Source organism: Bos grunniens, chromosome 6, assembly GCF_055505025.1.
Source record: "Bos grunniens cultivar Pamir isolate PY7600 chromosome 6, Bosgru_T2T1.0, whole genome shotgun sequence".
NCBI classification, from domain to species: domain Eukaryota; kingdom Metazoa; phylum Chordata; class Mammalia; order Artiodactyla; family Bovidae; genus Bos; species Bos grunniens.
In genome coordinates, this window is record NC_141170.1 from 61,159,949 (window position 1) to 61,181,554 (window position 21,606).

The window sequence follows — 21,606 nt, forward strand, 5'->3', positions numbered from 1 at the left end:
TTTTGGTCTTTAATCAAAAATTACAGAACCTGCTACAACAACACATAGGGATCCCAGTATATTAACTGAATGAATTTTTTGAAGCAAACTTCTGTCCCTGATTTTCTCTAAAGTCTCTTTGTTATAATATATTGGAGTGTCTCTAACTCACATGCATCAAAGAGAACCTCAGAACCACATCTATCAGGAACCTGTCACTGCTGCAGAACAATAGCTGGGGTGTTACCTTCCCTGATTCACCACACTGTTTGGGGGAAAGTTACATAGTGCTGTCTAAATGAAAAAGAAAGCAAAGTCACATCAGGGAAGGAATGAATCCTCTATGCTTGCTAAAGAGACTTGATGGCACTACAACAAAGTAAGCCAGCAAAAAGGCCCCAGCTCCCATCACAAATGCATTATCAATCAGAAGCAAATTGTCCATCTATTTAAGAATTCTAAGTACCAATCACATTAAGTCTGTCTGAGAGTACTGTGTACTTAGAACTCTAAAGATCCTTTAAGAAAATTAAGTAGTGCCTCGATTCAGAAGAACACAAGAAAATTTAAGAACAACTGATAATTGTGAAAATAACATTCTAAGCTATTTATAAAATTCAAACTCTTTCTAATTTTACTGCAGAAGACCAAGGAAAGGAGAACTGAGAACATGTGATTAAAAAGAAAAAGACAATTCTTTAATTTCTCACTCTTAACAGAAAACAGATCATGGGTCCTGTCTGTAGCCTTTTCCCCAGTGAGGAGGAAGAGAAAACTGACAACCTAGACTTAATGGCCTTCTTGCTTTGTTTGAAGACCCCTCTATGTGCAAAGCCCCCGCCACTCTCCTCACAAGACAATTATGCTTTGTTCTGCTGTGATCGCCTCCCGAGAAAAAGTGCCAGGAAACCACAGAAAACGTCCCTTTGCAAAAGCAGACATGACATTTTTGATGAGCTCATCAAAGATTCATAATGAACGGACTACAGGCAGACCAGCACACAGAGCGTGGTCTCCCTGAGATACATGCATCTAAATGCAAGGATGAGAGCGAGTTTCCAGGGTTAAAGCAGGAAACCAATGAGCTTGGGTTTTGTCCTATATTTTGCTTTTATGTTTAGATTTGATATACTATATAGTGTAGGCAACATTTAAATGTATTTTCAAAACTGAAAAAAAAAAGAGCGAGGAGGGAAACTTATGTTCAAGTTCATGTACAAAATGTTATATCCTTAAGATTCCCACACTGAGGTCTGAAATCCTGAGTGGAACGGAGCTGGCATAAGTCTCTGGGGAAAGCAGTGCTCAGGGACCAAAGTCCAGGGTCCTCTGTATCCCAGGCTGAGGCTCATTCTACTTTATAATTTCCTTCCTCTCATTCCTTAAGAGAGCACTCCCCTGGGTTAGTAGTTTTCACACGAAAGCCAAGTTCTCACAGGAGTCTGCAATACTGACCTTGCCCTTGTCCTGAGACTGTTAAAGCTCAAACCAAGAGGAACTCAGGCCCACTTCCTCAGGGCTCCAACAGGTCTGCTTTGCTATTTTTTATGATAACATTCCACAGAGAAGATGCCTTTTTCCGCCCCACCCCCTTTCTGGAAATTAAAAACCAGTACTGTACCTGAACCTCCTCAAAAATAGTTGCTTGCTCCTGATTAGTTAATGTTGTCAGGTGCTTCTGGAGTTCTAGTTTGGTTTTGGAAGAATTCATTCCTATTAAGAAAAAAGAGAGACCTGAGAACACACTCCGTAACAGTCAGGAGGTAGAGTTAACACCTTCCATTCCCACTCCCTCTCTTACATGCCTTCCCTCCCTCTCTAGGCCTCTCTAGGCATCGGAGGTCTTATGGAAATTCTAATCAATAACAATGTCAGTGATGAGGACACTGACAACAAGTAACAGTTTTTGATTGAGCCCTCATGTGCTAGACGCCCACTTAAATGTCAGGTGTGTATCATTTCATTTTATACTAGAACCACCTGACGAAGAGGGCTTGGTTAGCCCCATTTTACAGTTTAACAAAACTGAGACCCAGAGAGCTCACAAGACTCCCGAAGTCCAACACACTGGACTCTACCTCAGCCTCGTGTGGCTCCAAATCATTTTTCTTTCTACCACTACTCCATGTTAAAATATCGCACACAACTGGAACACTGTCCTCAGAAAATGATAAAACGTCATGAGTGTTTATATGTAAACTAGACAATCTCCCCTGGAGAAGGAAATGGCAACCCACTCCTCTCCTCAAGCAGGGAACTTGGTGGGCTACAGCCTATGGGGTTGCAAAGAGTCAGATACGACTGAGCGACTTCACTTTCACTTCACTGTCCCTATCCACTCGCCAGCCCATTTCCTCCTGAGGGTGAGCCGCTGGGCCAGGCTCTAGGCCAGATTTATCCTCATAATGAGGATGGCCAGATGCGCATCTCGGAAATCAAGAACAGGGACTTGGAAATCAGGCTTCTGTTTTACAGATGAGTTTGCCGAGGTCCAGAGAAGCCAGGCAACTGACAGGTCAGGAGGCCAATTAGCAGCCAAGCCTGTCTGTCCCAGAGCCAGCACTCCCTGCTCTCCCTGCCACAGAAGGCAGGGGCCCCACCCTTCTCAGCAAGCAGTGGCGAGGCCACTGCCCCAGCTCAAACCACTGCAGCTTCTAGAAGTCCTTCCAGAGGTACTCCCCCACCACCTTTTTTTTGGCCAAGAAAACCCTAAACGGCCACCATAAAAATAAAAGCCAGTATTTTTTTTAATGACTGCTGTGCCACTTTACGGGAACACTGCACAATCTCATCTAACCCTCAACATAATCCTGAAAGTGGGCACTATATACAGTAATCCCAAGGTCCATAGGTGAAGAAACTGAGGCACAATCAAGTCAAATACTTTGTCCAGTGTCATCAGCTACGTAAGGGACAGAGTGAGAATCTGACCCGCGTTGATCTGCCTCCAGAGACCACTCCAGAACACTCCACTGCCTCCCTTAATCCACACACAGTCAAGTCACCTGACCCCAGTGACTTCAATACCAAAGTGAACTGCTCAGTGAAATAAGTCAGGCAGAAAAAGACAAGTACGGCAGATTTTCACTTATATGTGGAATCTAAAACACAAATATAACAAGACACAAATAGACTCACAAAGAACAAGCTATTGGCCGTAGGGCAGAAGGGAAGGGCAAAATAAGTGAAGGGGACTAAGATGTACCAGCGGATTAAACTACCCGTTATAATATAAATAAGTCACAGGGATGTGATGTATGGCAAAGGGAATGCAGTCAATCATGTTATGATGACACTGTGTGGTACAGAAGATACAAAAATACTGAATCACCACGTTGCACACAGACACTAATAATATTGGAAGTCAACTATTCTTCAATTTAAAAGAGAGAAGTGATTAAAGGTGCAGAAAGGACAGCTCGATTTGTCAGAGCACAGTTTATTCAGCTACTCCTCTGGCAAGCTGTCAGGTCACACCAGCCAGGGAAACAGCGATGCCTTCACTGCACTAACTCCTTACAGGCTGAATCGAAACACTGTTTACAGTTATGAGCAAAATTAGCACTCAGAAGTCATTAAATAAAAATCCTCCCTGCATCTGGATGTCAATGATACCGTCCAAGCATCCTCTCGCGGACACATTTGTACCGTTTGATGAAACATTCACATACGGAGAAAAACCTCAAGAAGAGTTAGGCTTATTATACATACTTCTAACAATCTCAGGTGAAATCATACAATACAGTCCACTCTTTATATTCAGCAGGTATGCAGAGATCCGTAGACAGGTCTATCAGGAGCTCTCAATTCATTAAGTCCTTTCTTCCCCATCTCAAATCAAAGCTGATCCTCCAGCCTCCATGCCTACTCTCCACTGTGCACCCTCCGTGGGGCTTCTCAACACTTTCAGCCGCTCCTGGGGGTTTCTGCAGCAAGAAGGCAGCATTCCCCACGTGATGCCAAAGGTTTTACAGGAGAGAAGGGCAGCAAGTCAGTCTGCCTTCATGCTGGCCGCCAGAAAAGGCTCTTATTAAAGGGAGCACTGATGAATAGTTTCGCTTTGCCGAAGGCAAATTTACTTGGAGAGCAAAAGGAAACCTCAGTTCAACTTTTTCTTTTTAGTGAAAGTGTAATTTATGCCAGAATTCCCAAAATGTTCCTCTAAACTTTAAAATAAGCAAAATGCTATATAAATACTAGCAGTTGTAGAGAGTCCAAACACAGAATCTGTACAGCTGCCCCTCTTATGTGTTTTAAGTGTCCAATGGCACCCACAAGTACAGTCTATTTATTCTACTTTATGGATTCCAGAGCGTATTAACTACATCAGTTGATTAAGAAAACAGTCTTTAAGTCTTTCTTTTTGTGGCCATGTCATTCATTGTTCCTCTCCACTGTTTATGATGTTCTTGGCCAGATCATAACTTCCTATTAGAACCACTGTTATGGGTACATACAATGAGCTTTAATAAACGATTTCATTCTCCTTGGGGATTCCCTGGTAGCTCAGATGGTAAAGAATCTGCCTGCAATGCGGGAGAACTGGGTTGGATCCCTGGGTAGGGATGCAATCTAGCAAAATGTAAGAACCTGAAACTAACTATCCATAAAATAATCAGCATCTCCCTTACTAAGGACGGCTGTAATAATGTGCCATCGATGCTTTAGAAGTGCTTCCCATCACGTAGGCAAAACGTACCCTCCCCAGTCTTCTAATTGTGCTAGTTAATGGATGTTTTTACATTAGCATAGCTTTCTGCTTTGCTTGGATCTTATCCAGTAAAAAGATGAATTAAATAATCACTCTGAAACTACAGCAGCAAAATCCCTACCATAATTAAACTTTTCAGGTATAGCTCTCTGAAAGCTAAGCCAGACCAAAGAAAGATTTGTCAAGTGGAACTCTGGAACCCTTCCAGCTCCTGCAGGTCAGAATCTGCTTTATCTTCAAGGCCGAAGTCACTGCAGGCTTCTTAACAAGCTCATAGGGGACACTGCCGTCATCGTTTACCTTATCTCACAACCACTAAGGAAAGAACTAGTGATGCCCTCAGATGGGATCTCTTGTTAAAGCACAACTTTCCTTGTTCCCAGATATATTTTGTATCATGTCAGCAAAGAGGAACAACTAGGAAAACATGATTGAAAATGTTAATCATTTTGATCCATTTTAAACAGCACTGGAATGTCAGCAAGTGAACCTTGAAGACCTTAAGATCATGTCAATCTGTCTTTAAAAAGGGAAATCAGATACCACTTCACATCCATCAGGATGGTTATCATCCCCAAGCCCCAGAAAGTCGGTTTGCTTATCCCTCAAATGTGCAGTAATCCCTTTTCCTTCCACAAAGTGGTGAGGATTAAATGGATGATAATACATGTTAAAGAAAACAGTACAGTGCCAGGCATATCTTAAGCATGGAAATCATAACATTTATTGCAGTTTCTCCCCAAGCCAAATTCCTAGAAAAACTTGGAGCAATACTTCCTGTGCTCTTTCTCACTGGCTCCTCAACTGCAACCTGCCCTCTGGCCATTCCTCACCATTAAAACTGCTCTGGAAGAAGCTATCATTGACCTTGTAACGGACTCTTTGCGTGTCCAACTCTGCAACCCCACAGAATGCAGCTCACCAGGCTCCTCTGTCCATGGGATTTCCCAGGCAAGAATACTAGAGCAGGTTTCCATTTCCTTCTCCAGGGGATCTTTCCTACCCAGGGATCAAACCTGGGTTTCCTGCATTGCAGGAGAGCTGCAGTGAGCCACCAGGGAAGCCATGCAATCGGCTCACTCAGTGGTAATTCTTACCTCTCATCTTACTAGATCCCTCTTTGGCAGCCAACTGGACACTCACCCCACCATGATTAACAGCGCAACTCGTCTTGTGCCCTCTGTTCCTCTAACTCCTCCACCCTCCTCCGGGCCCCTCGAGGGGAGATGGTAGCACCTGATATACAGAGGACATCCATCCATGACCCCTGTAACTAACATTGGCCTCCGTGGGACAGAACCTTCCAACGAATTTGCCCAGGACCCTGAACTCCTGCCCACCCCACCCCGCCCCGGCTCACCCTCGATCCGCTCGCAGAGCTTGTGCAGGCCCTGCAGGGGGCAGCCCTCACACAGCTGGGCTGGCGCCTTGGCTGTCTGCTGCACAGCAGCCACCGTGAAGGCCTGCTTCAAGGTCATCATGATCTCATCCACCTGATCAGAGACGACAGAGAGCAGAAAGTCCATTTAAAATGATCTGGCAGAGATTTCAGGACTCTGTGGAAAGACCCAGTACTTAAGATTCTTCTGGACTGTTAGTCACAGGTTAATGGATAATAATCATTAAGAACCACTAGGATTATACATAGTCTAGAAACACTACAAATGCTCAAGGCTTTTCAAGGAGGGAAGGTAAAAACTAGATGCAAATTAAATACTGAACGAAAACCAACTCTTCTGATCAAAAGTCCAAAATGACTTTTGAAAGATGCTAAAGCAGAGGGTGAAAGTGAGCAGGCCTTTAAGCATGATGAACATTGAAAATGTGCACCCAAGTAAGTCTCAAGTGTATATTAACTGGTTATTAAATAGTCACAAAAGTATAATGAAAACCAAGTAATTTGTCAGTGAAGCCACATAGTTTTGCTATGTAAAGAAATCAGTGAGGCTGACATCCCCTGTAGACGAGATTTCAAGGTAAGAAGAGCCCCTTCTCACTTACCAGAGCTTCATTTGTGCATTGAAACACATAACAGACGAAATGAAAGCCTCCACCTCCGGAAGACTCACGGCAGATGAACCCAAAGTGGTCCACATGTCTAATACCCTGTGGAAGGCAGGGAAAGAGCAAGAATGGTAAGCTGTACCCAGAGGAGGCACCACTGCCACACGCGCAGCTGAAGACTCACACAGCACGGTTTTAAAGGACACTGTGAAATTACTGTTTTCCAGATGTTTTAAATATCTAAAAACATCTTTCAAATATGAAGTTCTACTAAAATGTTACTCCTCTGACTATTCCTACAAGCAGGATCTGAAAACCAGAGCTTTTATCCTCATTTTAGTAGTGAGAGGAAGTGGAGAAAAGCTGACACAGAAAAATGAGAACTTTTCTTGAGTATTAAGGAAAAAGTAAATGAGAGATTAACAAAGAAACACAACTGTACACATACACAAGCAAACACACGTAGACACAAAAATTAAAGGAAAGGATTTAAAATATTTGTACTCCTAAAATAACAAACAAGTAAATCCTGAAGTAAACTGGTAGGAGGAATGAGTCAAAAGTTATACACACAACGAACAGAGGTACTTTCAAACATAAGATATTAAGGCCAAAGCTGTACCAGTTTCCTAAGAGCTCTTTTTAATAAATATTAATATGTACACTTGTTTTGAAAGTATCAGCTAAGAACCACCTTAATACAGATAAGATAGCACCTCCTAAAAGCACCAGCATGCAGAGTGTTGACAGCTTGAAGGGCAGGTGATCATGTAAACTTGTAAACATCCTTTAGGAATTAACAAAATTACCATATGAAAAAGCAAATATTTAATATTACCATTTCAAGAGAAATACAAGCAAATCAAGATAAAATGTCTATGGAGAATCTCACTTTCAGGTCAAATATTTCCCAATAAACGAGCAATCACTGACACATCCTGGCACTGCCATCAATGTTCTCCAACAGCAAGTTAAGCATATGCAAGAGGTTACTCCAAAGGAGAATATGATTTGGAAAAAACATTTTCTTTGTAAATGGTTCTCTAGTCGATCTTATGCATGAACGTCATTTTCACCTTTGGGGGGAAAATTCCCTATTGAATCATTACATAGATCACATTATAAATCAACAATGAGAGTTTCATTATATCATACTAATTTTGAGAAAATGAAAATGAGAAAATGATTTCAGACTTTTTAAAACTACCCAAATAGTAACACATTTTTGCTAGGAAGATTCTGAGTAAAAAGTTGTCATAGCTCATTATAACTGACAGATTCTCCAAATCTCTCTATGAAACACACCCAGGAGATTTTCAGGAAAGAACTCAAGTAGACACTGTACTCTAAGGAAAAATCCTCAAAGGTAGTCATTATTCATTATATTTTAAGGAAGAAGAAATAATGATCTTGGTATCCCAAAAGTCATGAATTCTTAGAAAGTAAAAATAAGTATTTTAAAAAATACATTAGTGTGTATGAATGTATATATAAATATGCATACAGACACACATACACCTGGAAACCATGACTGTGGACCATTACTACCAATGACTGGGAAAAAAGGAAAAGGAGACCTTCTTTCTCCAGTTAAGTTATGGTCACTAAAAGCAAAAATTTTAATTTCAAAATTATATTTTGCCTTAATATACAAAAGGAAATGCAAGATCACAAACCCAGCACTTAGAAAGCATACATCTTGTAACCTTAGCTACTTCGGTTGAATGACAGACAGTAAAATAATTCATTAAAAAAATGCAACTGCAGTTGAGCTGATAACCCACGTCCATTTACCTGAGAGCAAAAGGATATCTCCTTAAAATTTTTCTGCAACGCTATTTTTTTGGTGTCAGGACTGATGAGGTAAACTTCAGATTGACCAATCTTAAAAGACAAAGAAAGAAAGAAACTAGCTTTGCATGAACACTGAATTCAGATTTATTACACACACTTTCTCATTTCATGACCTAGGGAAATAAAGAATCAATGGCTCAAGCTCCTACTGAGCAGGGACCATATCATGTAGAAGACCACTTCCAGGTCACACTCTATTCTACAGGCTTCGGGTAGGAGACAATCATCAGTGTGTTCACCTTCATCAGGCAGCAGTCTTGAGGTGAGAGGACCAAATATCTCAAAGTTAGTCACGAAGCCTCAGGTTCCCACAGCTCCCCTTTGTAAGAGAGAGAGGTTTCTGCATAAGTGAATCTCCAAGGATAGAGGAGCTTCTCTTTTAAAATTTCCAGGACACTTTCTAATGATCAGAAAAGTCTTCTTAAATTATTGTTTAAAATCTACCAATTGTTGAGTACATACTGTGTTAGGTACTCACTCCTGCTTACCTGACTTCCTAAAAAAGCTAACAGTGCGAGCACAAACTAACATTGTCTTACAGACGAGGGTCAGCCTAACAGATCTCCGTTAGAGCAGAGGACTGTGTCGCAATAACCATAGTTAACTGTGCAGCTTCCCTCCCTCCCCTGCTGCTCCCTGAACCCAGGATGCTCCTCTAGCTGGCCACAATGACACTTCTGCTCAGTGACTATCACTGCCTTCAGAAAGCCCTGATTCCCCAGAAGCCCTCACAGCATCCTTTGCAGCATTTATCACAATTTTAGTGAGACAATTACTCATACAATCAGTTGTCAGTCTCTCACTGGAATCTAAATTTCACGTGGGCAGAGATCATGCCTGTCCTGTTCATTGTTGTATTTCTAGCATGTTGCAAGTGACCCTGTGGAGAGCATTTACACAATAAGTACTTGAAAATAAATGCACTAAGCAACTTTCCCAATGATACCAAGAGGTTTTGGTGGTTTTTTTTTTTTTTTTTAAATACAGATCACACATTACAACACCAGTCTGACTGCCAACGTAGCACTCTTTTCAGTATATTAGGTCAACCATGAAAAGAGGAAGAAATCGGCCCTCTGACACTCCATCTTGATTTCAAACCTGTATATCTACACAGCCAGCTTCCTCATCACTTGGCCCTGAGTTAGGCACAGAAATGTTACCTTGCTCTCTCCCTAAACTCTCAGTCAGCCTTAGGCCAAAGAAGAGACAGAGGAGGCTGAGAACAATCTGTTTCCCATATTGCAGAGGCCAGCTCACTAGGGAGCCAGCTGAGTCCCATCAGCTCAGACCCAGAGGACTCCCAGGACAGCAACCTTTCCAGAACAGCTGGGATCAGCCTGGAACCCAGGAGCCTCAACAGCCAGGGACAGCCTCCTGCCCATGCCTTTTCTGGCATTTGGCTCACTGTCAGTTTATCAAATTATTTCTAGAAAAGAGTAAGCAACTGGCTAAACTAATACTGTAGTTTGGGTATCAATTTCAAATATCATATTATCCCCAATTACCCAGGTAACAAAGTGTAAGTAGTTTTACAAATTAATAAAAATAATAAAGAAGGGGTATTTTCCAAAAAATTTTGCTGAAATATATTACTTGAAATAAGTTAAAAAAAAAAAAAAAAAAACCTTCTGGAGCCTCTTTTACACACATTAATTGATCCACATTGAAAAGATGTCTTCACCACCACGTGGGAGGCAGATAAAAATCATACAGGATGTAAGATAGATTCTGTTTGTTACCCCCTGATGATTCCCAAGGCTAATAGGGATTAAATAAGGATTCTATCCTGACAAAAGAATTATTCAGAATAAAAATATACGGATTCACACATAAATCCAAAAGCAATTCACAGATAATCTTTGTTCGACTAAGCAGATTTTCTTTTGAACACAAAGGCCAGATTGGGGATGTGCAGGAGGCTTGATAATATTTTACCGTGAAGAGCATAGTTCGATTTTCCTCAATATCTGTCGGCTGCACAATATTGTGTCCACTAATCAGGTGGTTCTCGATGTCGCTCTCCTCAAAAGAGCTGAAGAAACTACTACTCCGCAGGCCTGCATCCTGAAACTCCTTTCGGAAGGCCAAGGAGCGCAGCCCGGGCTGCGAGAAGGACTTGCGCATCGGCCGCGGGCCCCGCTCCCCATCCCCCGGTGGCTGCAGTGCAGACCGGAACTGATCCGAGGAGAAGCCACCGCTCACGTGACTGAAGCCTTCGATGCACTCATCGATCAGGGCGGGTGGAGCCTTCCTGTGCGCCACGGCCACGCGGCCGCAGAACAGCACCTCGAACTTCTTGGCGAATGTGTCATCGAACTCCGAAGGGCAGCGGAGCTCCTCCTGGCGGGCGATCTTCCCAGCCTGCCGGATGGAACTGATGATCTCAGGCACCTGCAGGGAAAGGAAGGAATGTCATTTGGAACCTGCTGTGGTTGGGCTTCCCTGGTAGCTTAGCTGGAAAAGTATCCGCCTGTAATGCAGGAGACCCGGTTCCATCCCTGGGTTGGAAAAATCCCCTGGAGAAGGGAATGGCTACCCACTCCAGTATTCTTGCCTGGAGAATCCCTTGGACAGAGGAGCCTGGTAGGCTACACACATACGTGGGGTAGCAAAGAGTCGGACAGGACTGAGTGACTAAGCCCAGCACAGCACAGTGGTTGGGATGCACAGGGCCTGCGACCACAGGAGCCACGTCATGCTCCCCACATCCATGCACTGCATATTTCATCACACGGGGCCAAAGGAGAAACCCACAGAGGTCCGGACCAGGAGAGGGAAAGGCACAACCTTCACAGAGAAGAGAAGGAGAGCAGTATTTATTAAGCATCCCTTAACATGCCAGGGATATGCTAGGGGATTCATGTGCCTGCAAGCATAAGTAATAAGTCCACAGACACAGCAAGTTAAATCCAGGCTGGTCCCCCCACTCCAGAGCCACAGGTCTTCTCCGAGAAGTTGTCACTCTCCCTTCAAAAGGTCTGTCACCAAAACAGTATGCAGTTATTCTAGATTGCATGGCAGTACGTCTTGGCAGCGCATCAAGTCTTCTAAATAAATGACAGGATGAGGATAACGAGACTGAAATTACCTTACACAACCTTTCTTCTATCATAACATCATTATTTTCTCTAATGACAACTGACAGTTTATTCCTCAGTTTTATATTCCCTAATAGCTGAAGAGTATTGACTACATAGCTCGGAGGTTTTAATCGAGGAATCAGCAACCCACGACAGTATCATTATCAAGGCAACACAGTGCGGCTTCTTCCCACTGAGCTTCTAAAGCCTTCGGCTCCTAATGCAGTCGTGGTCAAGAGAATGAACAAGAGCCTCATGTAGTATCGTCAGCCTGACTGCCATACCCTCTCATCATTAGCTTCCGACAAGATCCTTCAAAGAAGCCACAGAAAGAGACGAGTCTTCCACAGAATGAATAAGCATGTGTCCGATCATCTGGAAGACGTACAGCCACAGCACTAACACAAGATAGGCGTGAATGCATTTTCATAAGGAAGGGCCTAGCTTTTGATATGACCTATTAAATAACACCCAAAGCCATTTTTTCCTTTTCCCTTTCTAAGAAAATCCAATTGAACACCCAATACCCATAGACCCATTTCTTTTTAATAACATTACAGAAGGAAAAGAAAACCAAACCCTTTTCAATTTAGGTCAAAGATCAATACATACAGTAAAGGGAGGTGGTTTCAGTAGATCTGAAAAAACTTATATTCTGTGTTCACAACATAATCCCCAAAGACCCAACTCAAAAGACTTTTCTCTGTGATTTCATATCATGCACACCTTAAAGACAAGCTCTGCTGAAAAGATTAAGATATATGCTTTCAAGGTACTTTATCATACAAAAAATCAAAACATCTTTAGACATATTTTATATTTTAAAAAATTAATTCCTGAAGCATAAGACCTAATGACACTGAGGAAGCCAGAATTTCAACGTCAAGCATCCACATGCACTGAGTATTGCACAGCTTGGGCTGTGGCTCATTCCTCTATGTACAAATAATTACACATCTTGCAAAGGACTAAAAGTTATTCATAAATATAAAAGACAGGACAGAAAGAAAGAAGTAGAAAGTCTAAATTTCATTCACACATTTGCCAAACAGTCACGACAGGACCTTGGCAAAAACAGCCTCAGTTTTTCTCTCTTGGTGGGGGCCAGGGGGGAATTCTTAAAAGATTTTTCAGGTAAAAGTTGTTTCTGTGAGCATAAAGAATAATGACTTTTACAAAAAAGAAAAACAGTTCATGCAAATAAAAGATGCTTTTCTAAGCAAATGGGTAAAATTATTTTATCAGGAGTCATGTGAATCCTCCTAATTACTAACCCCACTCTCTGAACAGGAAATTCAAAGCTTACTCAGTCTTTTGAGGCTTCTTAAAATACCGGACATTTCTGTATGCTGGGTCTTCCCACTGCATCGGAATGAGTAACGGTGTCTTTCATTACATATCAAAGGGGAGAGAAAATGTGTGAAGTCATATGAATTTATGGTGACTCGGTAATAAAGTACAAACACAAGCAAGACACAAATTAGAGAACTTGCTTTTTCCGTCTCTTCACAATGTCAGAAGAGGCTAAAGAGTACATGGGTCCTAGGCAGACAGAGTTGTGCTGTGGTCCTTTTCCCAGCCACCAATCTTTTTCCTATCCTTTAATCAGAATCTTCAAAAGATAATGCTTTAGTCAAAAACCAGTGCCTCCCTCTCCCTGAGCTGGTAAGCTGTGTGAATATGGGTATAAAGGAGATAACTGGGCTTAGAAAAATCTCAGGGATCCTGACAAGATATAGCGATTTCAAAATATTTGAAGGCATATTACCAAACACAGTTTCAACAATAAATTGTAAACAGTTTAAAATCCAACATTTTAAAAACATTTCTGTAAGTCATTCAGGTATACTAAGAGACTAAATAAAAAATGAGCTCCACTTATGTCTGAAGTGAAGTGAAGTGAAAGTCAGTCTCTAACTCTTTGGACCCCATGGACTATACAATCCTTGGAATTCTCTAGGCCAGAATACTGGAGTGGGCAGCCTTTCCCTTCTCCAGGGGATCTTCCCACACCAGGGATCAAACCCAGGTGTCCTGCATTGCAGGCAGATTCTTTACCAGCTGAGCCACAAGGGAAGCCCCCATTTATGTCTAATTTTGCAAAACTTTGATAGTTTAGTTCTCTTTACCAGAACAGACCTGGGTACTGCTTTTTGAAAAATGAAGGCATATGACAAACCCACAGCTAATGTCATACACAACAGTGAAAAGCTCAAAGTATTCACTCTAAGATCAGGAACAAGATAAGGATACCCACTCTCACCACTTTCATTCAACATAGTTTTAGAAGTCCTAGCCAAAGCAAGCAAAGAAAAAGAAAATAAAAAGGAATCCAAACTGGAAAATAAGAAAACTGTCACTGTTTGCAGATGACATAATACCATACATACAAAATCCTAAAGATGCTACTAGAAAACTACTAGAGCTCACTAATGCTCTAGTAGAAATCCATAAAGTTTCAGGTTACAAACTTAATACACAGAAATCTGTTGCATCTCTATACACTAACAACAAAATATCAGAAAAAGAAACTAAGGAAACAATTCCATTTACCATTGAATCAAAAAAAAAAAATACAATACTGAAAAATAAACATACCTAAGGTGGCAAAAAACCTGTACTCCATAAACTTTAAGACACTGATGAAAGAAACTGAAGACAATGCAGACAGATGGAAAGATATACTGTTACTGGACTGGAAGAATCAATATACTTAAAATGATTATACTACCCAAGGCAATCTACAGATGCAATTCAATCCCTATCAAACTACTAATGATATTTTTCACAGAAGTAGAATAATTATATATATAATCATATTAATACATATACATATATATATATATATATATATAATGGAATACCACTCAGCCAGAAAAAAGAATTAAAGTTTACTATGTGCAGTAACATGGATGGACTTGGAGGGCATTATGCTAAGTGAAAGAAAACAGAGAAATCACCTATATGTGTGTGGTATCAATTTTATGTGAAGTTTAATAAAATGGGGATTCCCTGGTGGCTCAGTTGGTAAAGAATCCTGCAACGCAGGAGACTGGGTTCAATCCCTGGGTGGGGAAGATCCCCTGGAGGAGGGCATAGCAACCCACTCCAGTATTCTTGCCTGGAGAATCCCATGGACAGAGAAGTCTGGCAGGCTGTGTCCATGGGGTCGCAAGAGTCAGACACGACTGGGCACACACACACAGAATACAACAAACTAGTAAATATTTAAAAAAAAAAAAAAACCAAGTAGATACACAGATACAGAGAACAAACTAGCGGTTACCAGTGAGGAGTGGGGAAAGGAGTAATAAAGGTAGGAGAGAAAGGGTGTAAGATGGACTCAAGAATGTACTGTACTGTACAACACAGGGAGTATAGCCAACATTTTGTAATAACTGTAAATGGAAAGTAGTCTTTTAAAATTGCATAATTTTTAAAAAAATGAAGGCCTCATGTCCACATATGATGAAATCCTGAATTCTCTATTCTTTATAATTCTGTCCTGGACTCACCTACACTATTGTAACATAAGGGAAGTGAGTCATTTATTTCATTTTATTTCCAAATGTGATCCTAGGTATAACTGGATGCCAAGAGGCAGGGATTCAGAAGTGTGAGATGAACACAAGATAGCCCTGCCTGACTGAGAAGGGAGTGGGGCCTGGAGGAAGGTTTGGTTAGAATCTTTACAGTAACTGAGATGGGGTCTGCTGGGAACCTGAACTAAGCAGCAAGCACTGCAAGAGAAAAAAAGGCTGCAGGAAAGATTCTGGAAGACAGACTCACAAGACCTGGTGACTACCTGGATGGGGGAGCTGGGGGCATGGGAGACTGCATGGGACTCACAGATGCTCTGGCTTAGGCTTCTTCATTAGGGAATACAGAAGCAGCAGGTTTGGGGAGAGATTTCAGTGAGCTCCCCTCCTGTCCATATTGAGTACGACCAGAAGGACTTGAAAGTAAAGACATGTGGTGGGCAGCTGAACAAGCCAGCCTGCAGTCCAAGACAGGAGATCTCGACTGGACATCAACAGCCCATGTATACAGATGGGAGGTGGCTGATGCCCTGACAACAGAAAAAGGGAAAGTAAAGGAAGTGAGCTAAGATGGTACGTTAGGATACACCAACATTTCAGGTATAAAGAAACTGAGGGATCACGGCAGAGAAGCAGGAGGATAGGCAAGCAGCAAGATGCCAGAGGTGGCGAGGGAAACAAGCCCTCCTTCTTGGGGTGTGGGGCGGGGGCGCTGAGTGAGAATAAACAGAGGACTGAGTCGGATCTGCTGGAGTTGGCAGCTTGTGTAAAACATAAAGCAGGGATGCCCACAATGACCCTCCAAACCAAGCAAGCAACGGAAAAATGTCTCAAGGTGAAACTTCTAGTCTATGAGAACGTATACTTCAAGTTACAATATTTACTGCAAATACACAGACGCTTTAAGGGCAAATATGCTGAGGTCAGTAGTGTTTATTCCCACTGATATGATCTGGGTACTTTTAATAAAAATCTTTTTTTAGTCACAGCAATAATATCTACGTCATTTCTGACTGCAGATAAAGTAAATCAAAACTAATGGCAGCAAAAACAAGAATCTGAAAAGCATTTTGCTGAGATAAATTCATAAGGATTTCAGATTTGGTTTTCTTCTTTTAACAATGGGCATCGCAATAAAAATGTTAACTGAAATGAACTGCCAATAATGAAGAAACAAGTTCTGTTTTAAACGTATAAAAAATTTATTGAACTACTCTTCTGTCAACCTATTTGAGTTTATGCTAAAGGTCATTTTTACGTCTGCACTTCTTTCACAGCCCAAATAAGTTTCTTTTGAATTCACATACTAATAAATGCACAGTACAGTATGAAGTTTCTGTAGCAGGCTTGTGAATACTGTTTTATAACTAGTCAGAAAATGGTAATCTAAGAGAATTAAAATACTCATTTTTGCAAATAAAATCCTTATTTAAACCTTTGGGTCAAATTTCTTTTTAAAGATTTGAGGATTTTAAAGGATTATAAACACATTGCAAGTGTAATTTTATTCACAAGGACTTGGGAAAGAGCCCTTGAAACATTATTGAGGATGAAAAGCCATTTTACTGAACATTTACACTTGTGATTTTCTGCCAACTAGTAATAAATAAAATATTAAAAACCGTGTTTTGCCCATTGGATGAAATGTTCACTCACTACAAGGAGTTAAAATGAGCAGTTCGAATAGAAAACAATCATTTCAGATAATTATTTCCCAGAAGAAACAGACTTGTTTTGTTTTGTTTTCGTTGGTAATAAGTGGTCATTTGTATTTGTTGGTCACAAACAAGTAAATAGGGAAAGAAAATGAAATTAAACCATGTCTTCATGAACTCTGTCGTATCTGCCTTGAATTTCACAAAACACTTAAGAAAACATCTTCTTACTAGTGCTCGATACTTCGATTATTTAAAGAGAATAAGACCGCTGTCTGATATTCTCGACATGACACATGTGAGCATTTCCTATCATTCAACAGTTTGACCTATCAAGACTAGATTCCAAATAAAGATGTGAATACACCGCATACAGTGAAGAAGATGAGCCTGCTCCTGACCTGAGCAGAGGGTCGAGTGCAGGGAGGAAGAGACTTGTCGGAATGTGTGGCTTTCAATGTGCACTGCAGAAGCCTGGTCCCTGGGAGAGGTCTGGCGCGGCTCCTCCCAGGGAACCGATGCCCCTGCTCCCGCTGTGAGCTTACAGTTAGCCAAAGGTCAGATGAATGCGCTACATCTTCCTGACAGAGAGATCAGATGTGCTGTGATCTGGCTGGGGAAGCACCTGGCATCTCAAAAACGCTGATGACCGCTGGCCCCTAACGCAGCCCTCACACCCTGGGTCAGGACTGCCTCATCTGTCTAATCTCCGGTTAAAACACAAGTAGTAGCATTCAGCCGCCCTGGTTCTAATATGACAAACTGGATAAACTCTCTTCTTCGTAGCTTTTAAACCTCATGGAATGATCAGTGCAAACACAAAACCCAGCACCATACTATGAAATGAATCGTTTGAAAGGTTCCCTACAACTTTCTGGCTAAACCAGCACTTTTCTACAAACACTTAAAACAATGAGAATAAAATCCAACTTAGGAAGTGATTTAAAAGCTGCAGGAGCTAACACAAGAAGGTGGGAGAAGATAGCGCTGTAAGAGTATGAAACTGCTTTGTAACTTTTCTAAAACAGTTTTTTAAAGCTAAGACATTCTGAATGGTCAGCATAAACACTGACAGAAGTCACTAAAAGATCAACCTGGGAACTTAAGTTTTCAAAATCTAAACCTCTTCATTTAATGCACTGATTTGTAACTCAAATGCACACTAGAGAGGCAGATAAACCTTTAAAACGAGTGACTTTTATCTAGTTTTCATCAGTCTAGATGAAGCAGTCTGTGGAGGTGGGGCCCTGGCACCTGCAGTTTTCAGAAACATCTAAGAGCTCTCAGGAGCGGAATTCCTGATGTACCACCTGTCCTCTGTCATCCCGGAGGTAAGGAAGACGCTCCTCACCCTGCCCACTACATCATCACACCCAAAATCCATGGGATTCTTAAGAACCTAGGCAAACTGTGAACAGCAGTGAAGCAGCCCAACTCACAGATCCAGACCCTGCTTACAGCAGAGATGAACAAACCAGTGAAGTCAAAAACACAAAACTCACCCCACGGATATCTGGCAAGCTATGTATACCATTTAAGGGCAAATCTGACTTGCAAATAAATTCATTGTATTTCAGAAGTCTCAAACTATTAAATACAGGAGAGCAAGTGCCTTGTAAGAAACACTACTCTATATTTTTGACCAAATATTAGAAACATCAAAATAATGTCTCCAAGATTAAGAAACATTCACAAATATAATGAACCAGCAGTTTACCACAGCAATCATCCCGTATGAGTTCTGCATGTTACACAATCTTTGAAAAAGGACTCTCGGGTCCCTTTTCTACAAAACAGGGGAACTAAAACATGTAAATATGCTACAAGTAACTATTAAAAAAAAAAAGTGCTATTTCATTCTCCAGGACACAAGTCAAAGTCGGTTTCAATAAATGATGCCCTGAATGTAAATAAATGGAGTTAGAACAACACCTTAACACCATGCACAAAAAATAAACTCAAAATGGCTTAAAGACTTAAACATAAAACATGATACCATAAAACTCCTAGAAGACAGCATAAGCAAAACATTTTCTACGTAAATTGTATCAACGTTTTTATTAAGTCAGTCTCCCAAGGCAATAGGAATAAAAACAAAAACAAATGGAACCTAATCAAACTTACAAGCTTTTGTACAGCAAAGGAAACCATTAAAAAAAAAAAAGACAACCAATGGAATGGGAGAAAATACTTACAAATGATGCAACAGACAAAGGCTTAATCTCCAAAATATACAAATAGCTCACAACAACTCAACAATAAAAAAACAACTCACTCAAAGAATGGGCAGAAGACCATAACAGACATTTCTCCAAAGAAGGCATACAGGTGGCCAGGAGGCATATGAAAAGATGCTCAACATCACTAATTTTTGGCGAAATGCAAATCAGAACTACAGTGAGGTACCACCTCACACCAGTCAGAATGACTATCATTAAAAAGTCTACAAATAACAAATGCTGGAGAGGGTGTGGAGAAAAGGGAACCCTCCTACACTGTAGGTGGGAATGGAAATTGGTGTAGTCACTATAGAGGCTCCTCGAAAAACTAAACATAGAGCTACCATAGAATCCAGCAATCCCACCCCTGAGCATATACCTGGACAAAGCTATCATTCAAAAAGATACATGCACCCCTGTGTTCATAGCAGCACTCTCCACAATAGCCAAAACATGGAAACAACGTAAATGCCCATCAACAGATGAATGGATACAGAAGATGCAATGCACACATACAGAAAAGAACGAAATAACCCACCTGCAGAAACAAGGATATAACCAGAGACTCCCATACTAAGTGAAGGCAGTCAGAAAAAGACAACTACCATAGGACACCACTTACATGCGGGATTTAAAACACGGCACAGATGAACCTATCTATAAAACAGAAAGACTCAGACACAGGGAACAGACTTGGGGCTGCCAAGCGGGGAGGGAGAGAGAGGGCCTGGGAGTTTGGGGCTGGAAGATGCGAACTATTACATTTAGAATGGATAAACAACTAAAATCTTAACGTATAACACAAGGAACTATATTCAATATCCTGTGATAAATCATGATGGAAAAGAACATGAAAAAACAATGTATATATGTATCTAACTGAGTCATTTTGCTATACAACAGAGATTGGCACGACATTGTAAATCAACTCTACTTTAACAGGAAAAAATATGCCCTTTTGAAACTGTCACTGAGAAGAGATCTTCAATAAAGGACTGTTTGGTCACATAGTATGCGTTTGTCAACAAAACAGGGAAACCAGCTAGAGTACTGGGCACCAATACTGCTTTGTTTCTACCTAAAATCACTCAGGACCAAACATTAAACTCATTAAAATTGATTTCCAAGCTAATGAGTGCCCATGTATTATCTTTTCATGTCCAAATCAATAATCTTAGAGGAAAGGAGACTATGGACCTTCTATTAAGTGACAGACACATGAGTGCTTTTCACTGTTCTCCTTTATTTCTCAAAAGTCCTTGAAAATCTCAGAGCAGTTAAAACGCTAGTGGCCTGCAGTATGAAAATAAACACGCTATTGTCTATGCAGTAACAGGGGTAAATACAGACACCACACTGAGTGAAAGCAACAGGTATAAAAGAATCACATGGTACAATTCCATTTTTGCCAAATTTCAAAAACAGGAAAAACTAAACTATGACAAATAGGAAGCAGAATAGGGATTATCTCTGGAGGACAGAGAACTTTGAGGGGGCTATGATGGGGCCTTCTGGGCTACTGTTTATTGATCTGTTTGCCAGCTATATAAGATTATTCAAACTGTAAAGTCACTGAGTATATGATTTATATATAATTTTATTTGGTACACTTCAATGAAGATTTTACCAAAAAGAAATATTTTTGCAGGCATGATTCAATACAATTGAGAAGGGGACAGTGGCTCAGACGGTAAAGAATCTGACTGCAATGCAGAAGACCCAGGTTCGATCCCTGGGTCAGGAAGATCCCCTAGAGAAGGAAATGGCAACCCAACCAGTATCCTGCCTGGAGAATTCCATGGACAGAAGAGCCTGGAGAGCTACGGTCCATGGGGTCTCAGAGTCAGATATGACTGAGCGACAAACACTTTCAACAACTAGACCAATGTTACCCAGCTAATAAGGAAAGGAGCCAGATGGAATCAACCTGATGCTAGACACAGCCTCTTTCTACCACACCAAGCCTTCACTCTCAAGTCACACAGACACCCTAGTCCCTGGCAGGTGGGGAGTCGGGGGGTGGGGAGCAGTGGGGGGTTCACATGTTCTTTGCTTTGGTTTGGGAGTTTGGGGCTTTGTTTTGGTCTTACATGGAATCCATCCCCCTTGTTTCTAATAATAATCAGTACCTCATCCCACTCCCATTCCAGTAGTTAGGTAGGACACACAGGCCCACATAAACCACAGTTCATGAGTGGGCTGGCAACCCCAGACCAAGCTGACCAGCACACTATTAATGACTCCACAAGCCCCACCACCACCACCCCTACCGGCCCTGTAATTAGTTCAGGGTTGGGTATGTAACTCCATTCCAGACCAATGACTGCTAGACTTAGGTGGTTTATGGAATTGACGGGGGGCGGGCGGGGGGGGGGGGAGGAGCAGGAATAAAACCTGCTATTGCTTTAGACAGTGATTCTCAAACAGGGGCAATTCTGCCCCACCCCTCCTCACCCAGGGGCTATCTGGCAATGTGTGGGGACATTTCTGGTTGTTACAAATGGAGGGTGAGCAGTACCACTGACACTGGATGGTCGAGGCCAGGGACGCTGTTGCACACCC

General features: G+C 41.4%; 1 protein-coding gene across 18 annotated transcripts in view; it reads right to left on the minus strand.

The window, feature by feature from the left end:
* The window catches only part of TBC1D1 (TBC1 domain family member 1), a 225,689-nt gene that overhangs the window by 101,100 nt on the left and 102,983 nt on the right, over positions 1-21,606 (minus strand). For 15 of the 18 annotated variants that reach the window (XR_015165491.1, XR_015165489.1, XR_015165490.1 and 12 more), the window contains 5 exons: positions 10,487-10,942; positions 8,489-8,578; positions 6,692-6,796; positions 6,051-6,183; positions 1,601-1,692 (listed from right to left, as the gene is read on the minus strand). Coding sequence is in view for 14 of the 18 variants with exons in the window: in XM_086406158.1 (XP_086262284.1) it covers positions 1,601-1,692; positions 6,051-6,183; positions 6,692-6,796; positions 8,489-8,578; positions 10,487-10,942 (876 nt within the window). In the remaining 4 variants the exon portion in view is untranslated. Of the gene's footprint in view, positions 1-1,600; positions 1,693-6,050; positions 6,184-6,691; positions 6,797-8,488; positions 8,579-8,787; positions 8,863-10,486; positions 10,943-21,606 lie in introns of those variants that run through there. The other 3 variants (XM_086406162.1, XM_086406161.1, XM_086406159.1) reach the window with 1 other exon arrangement.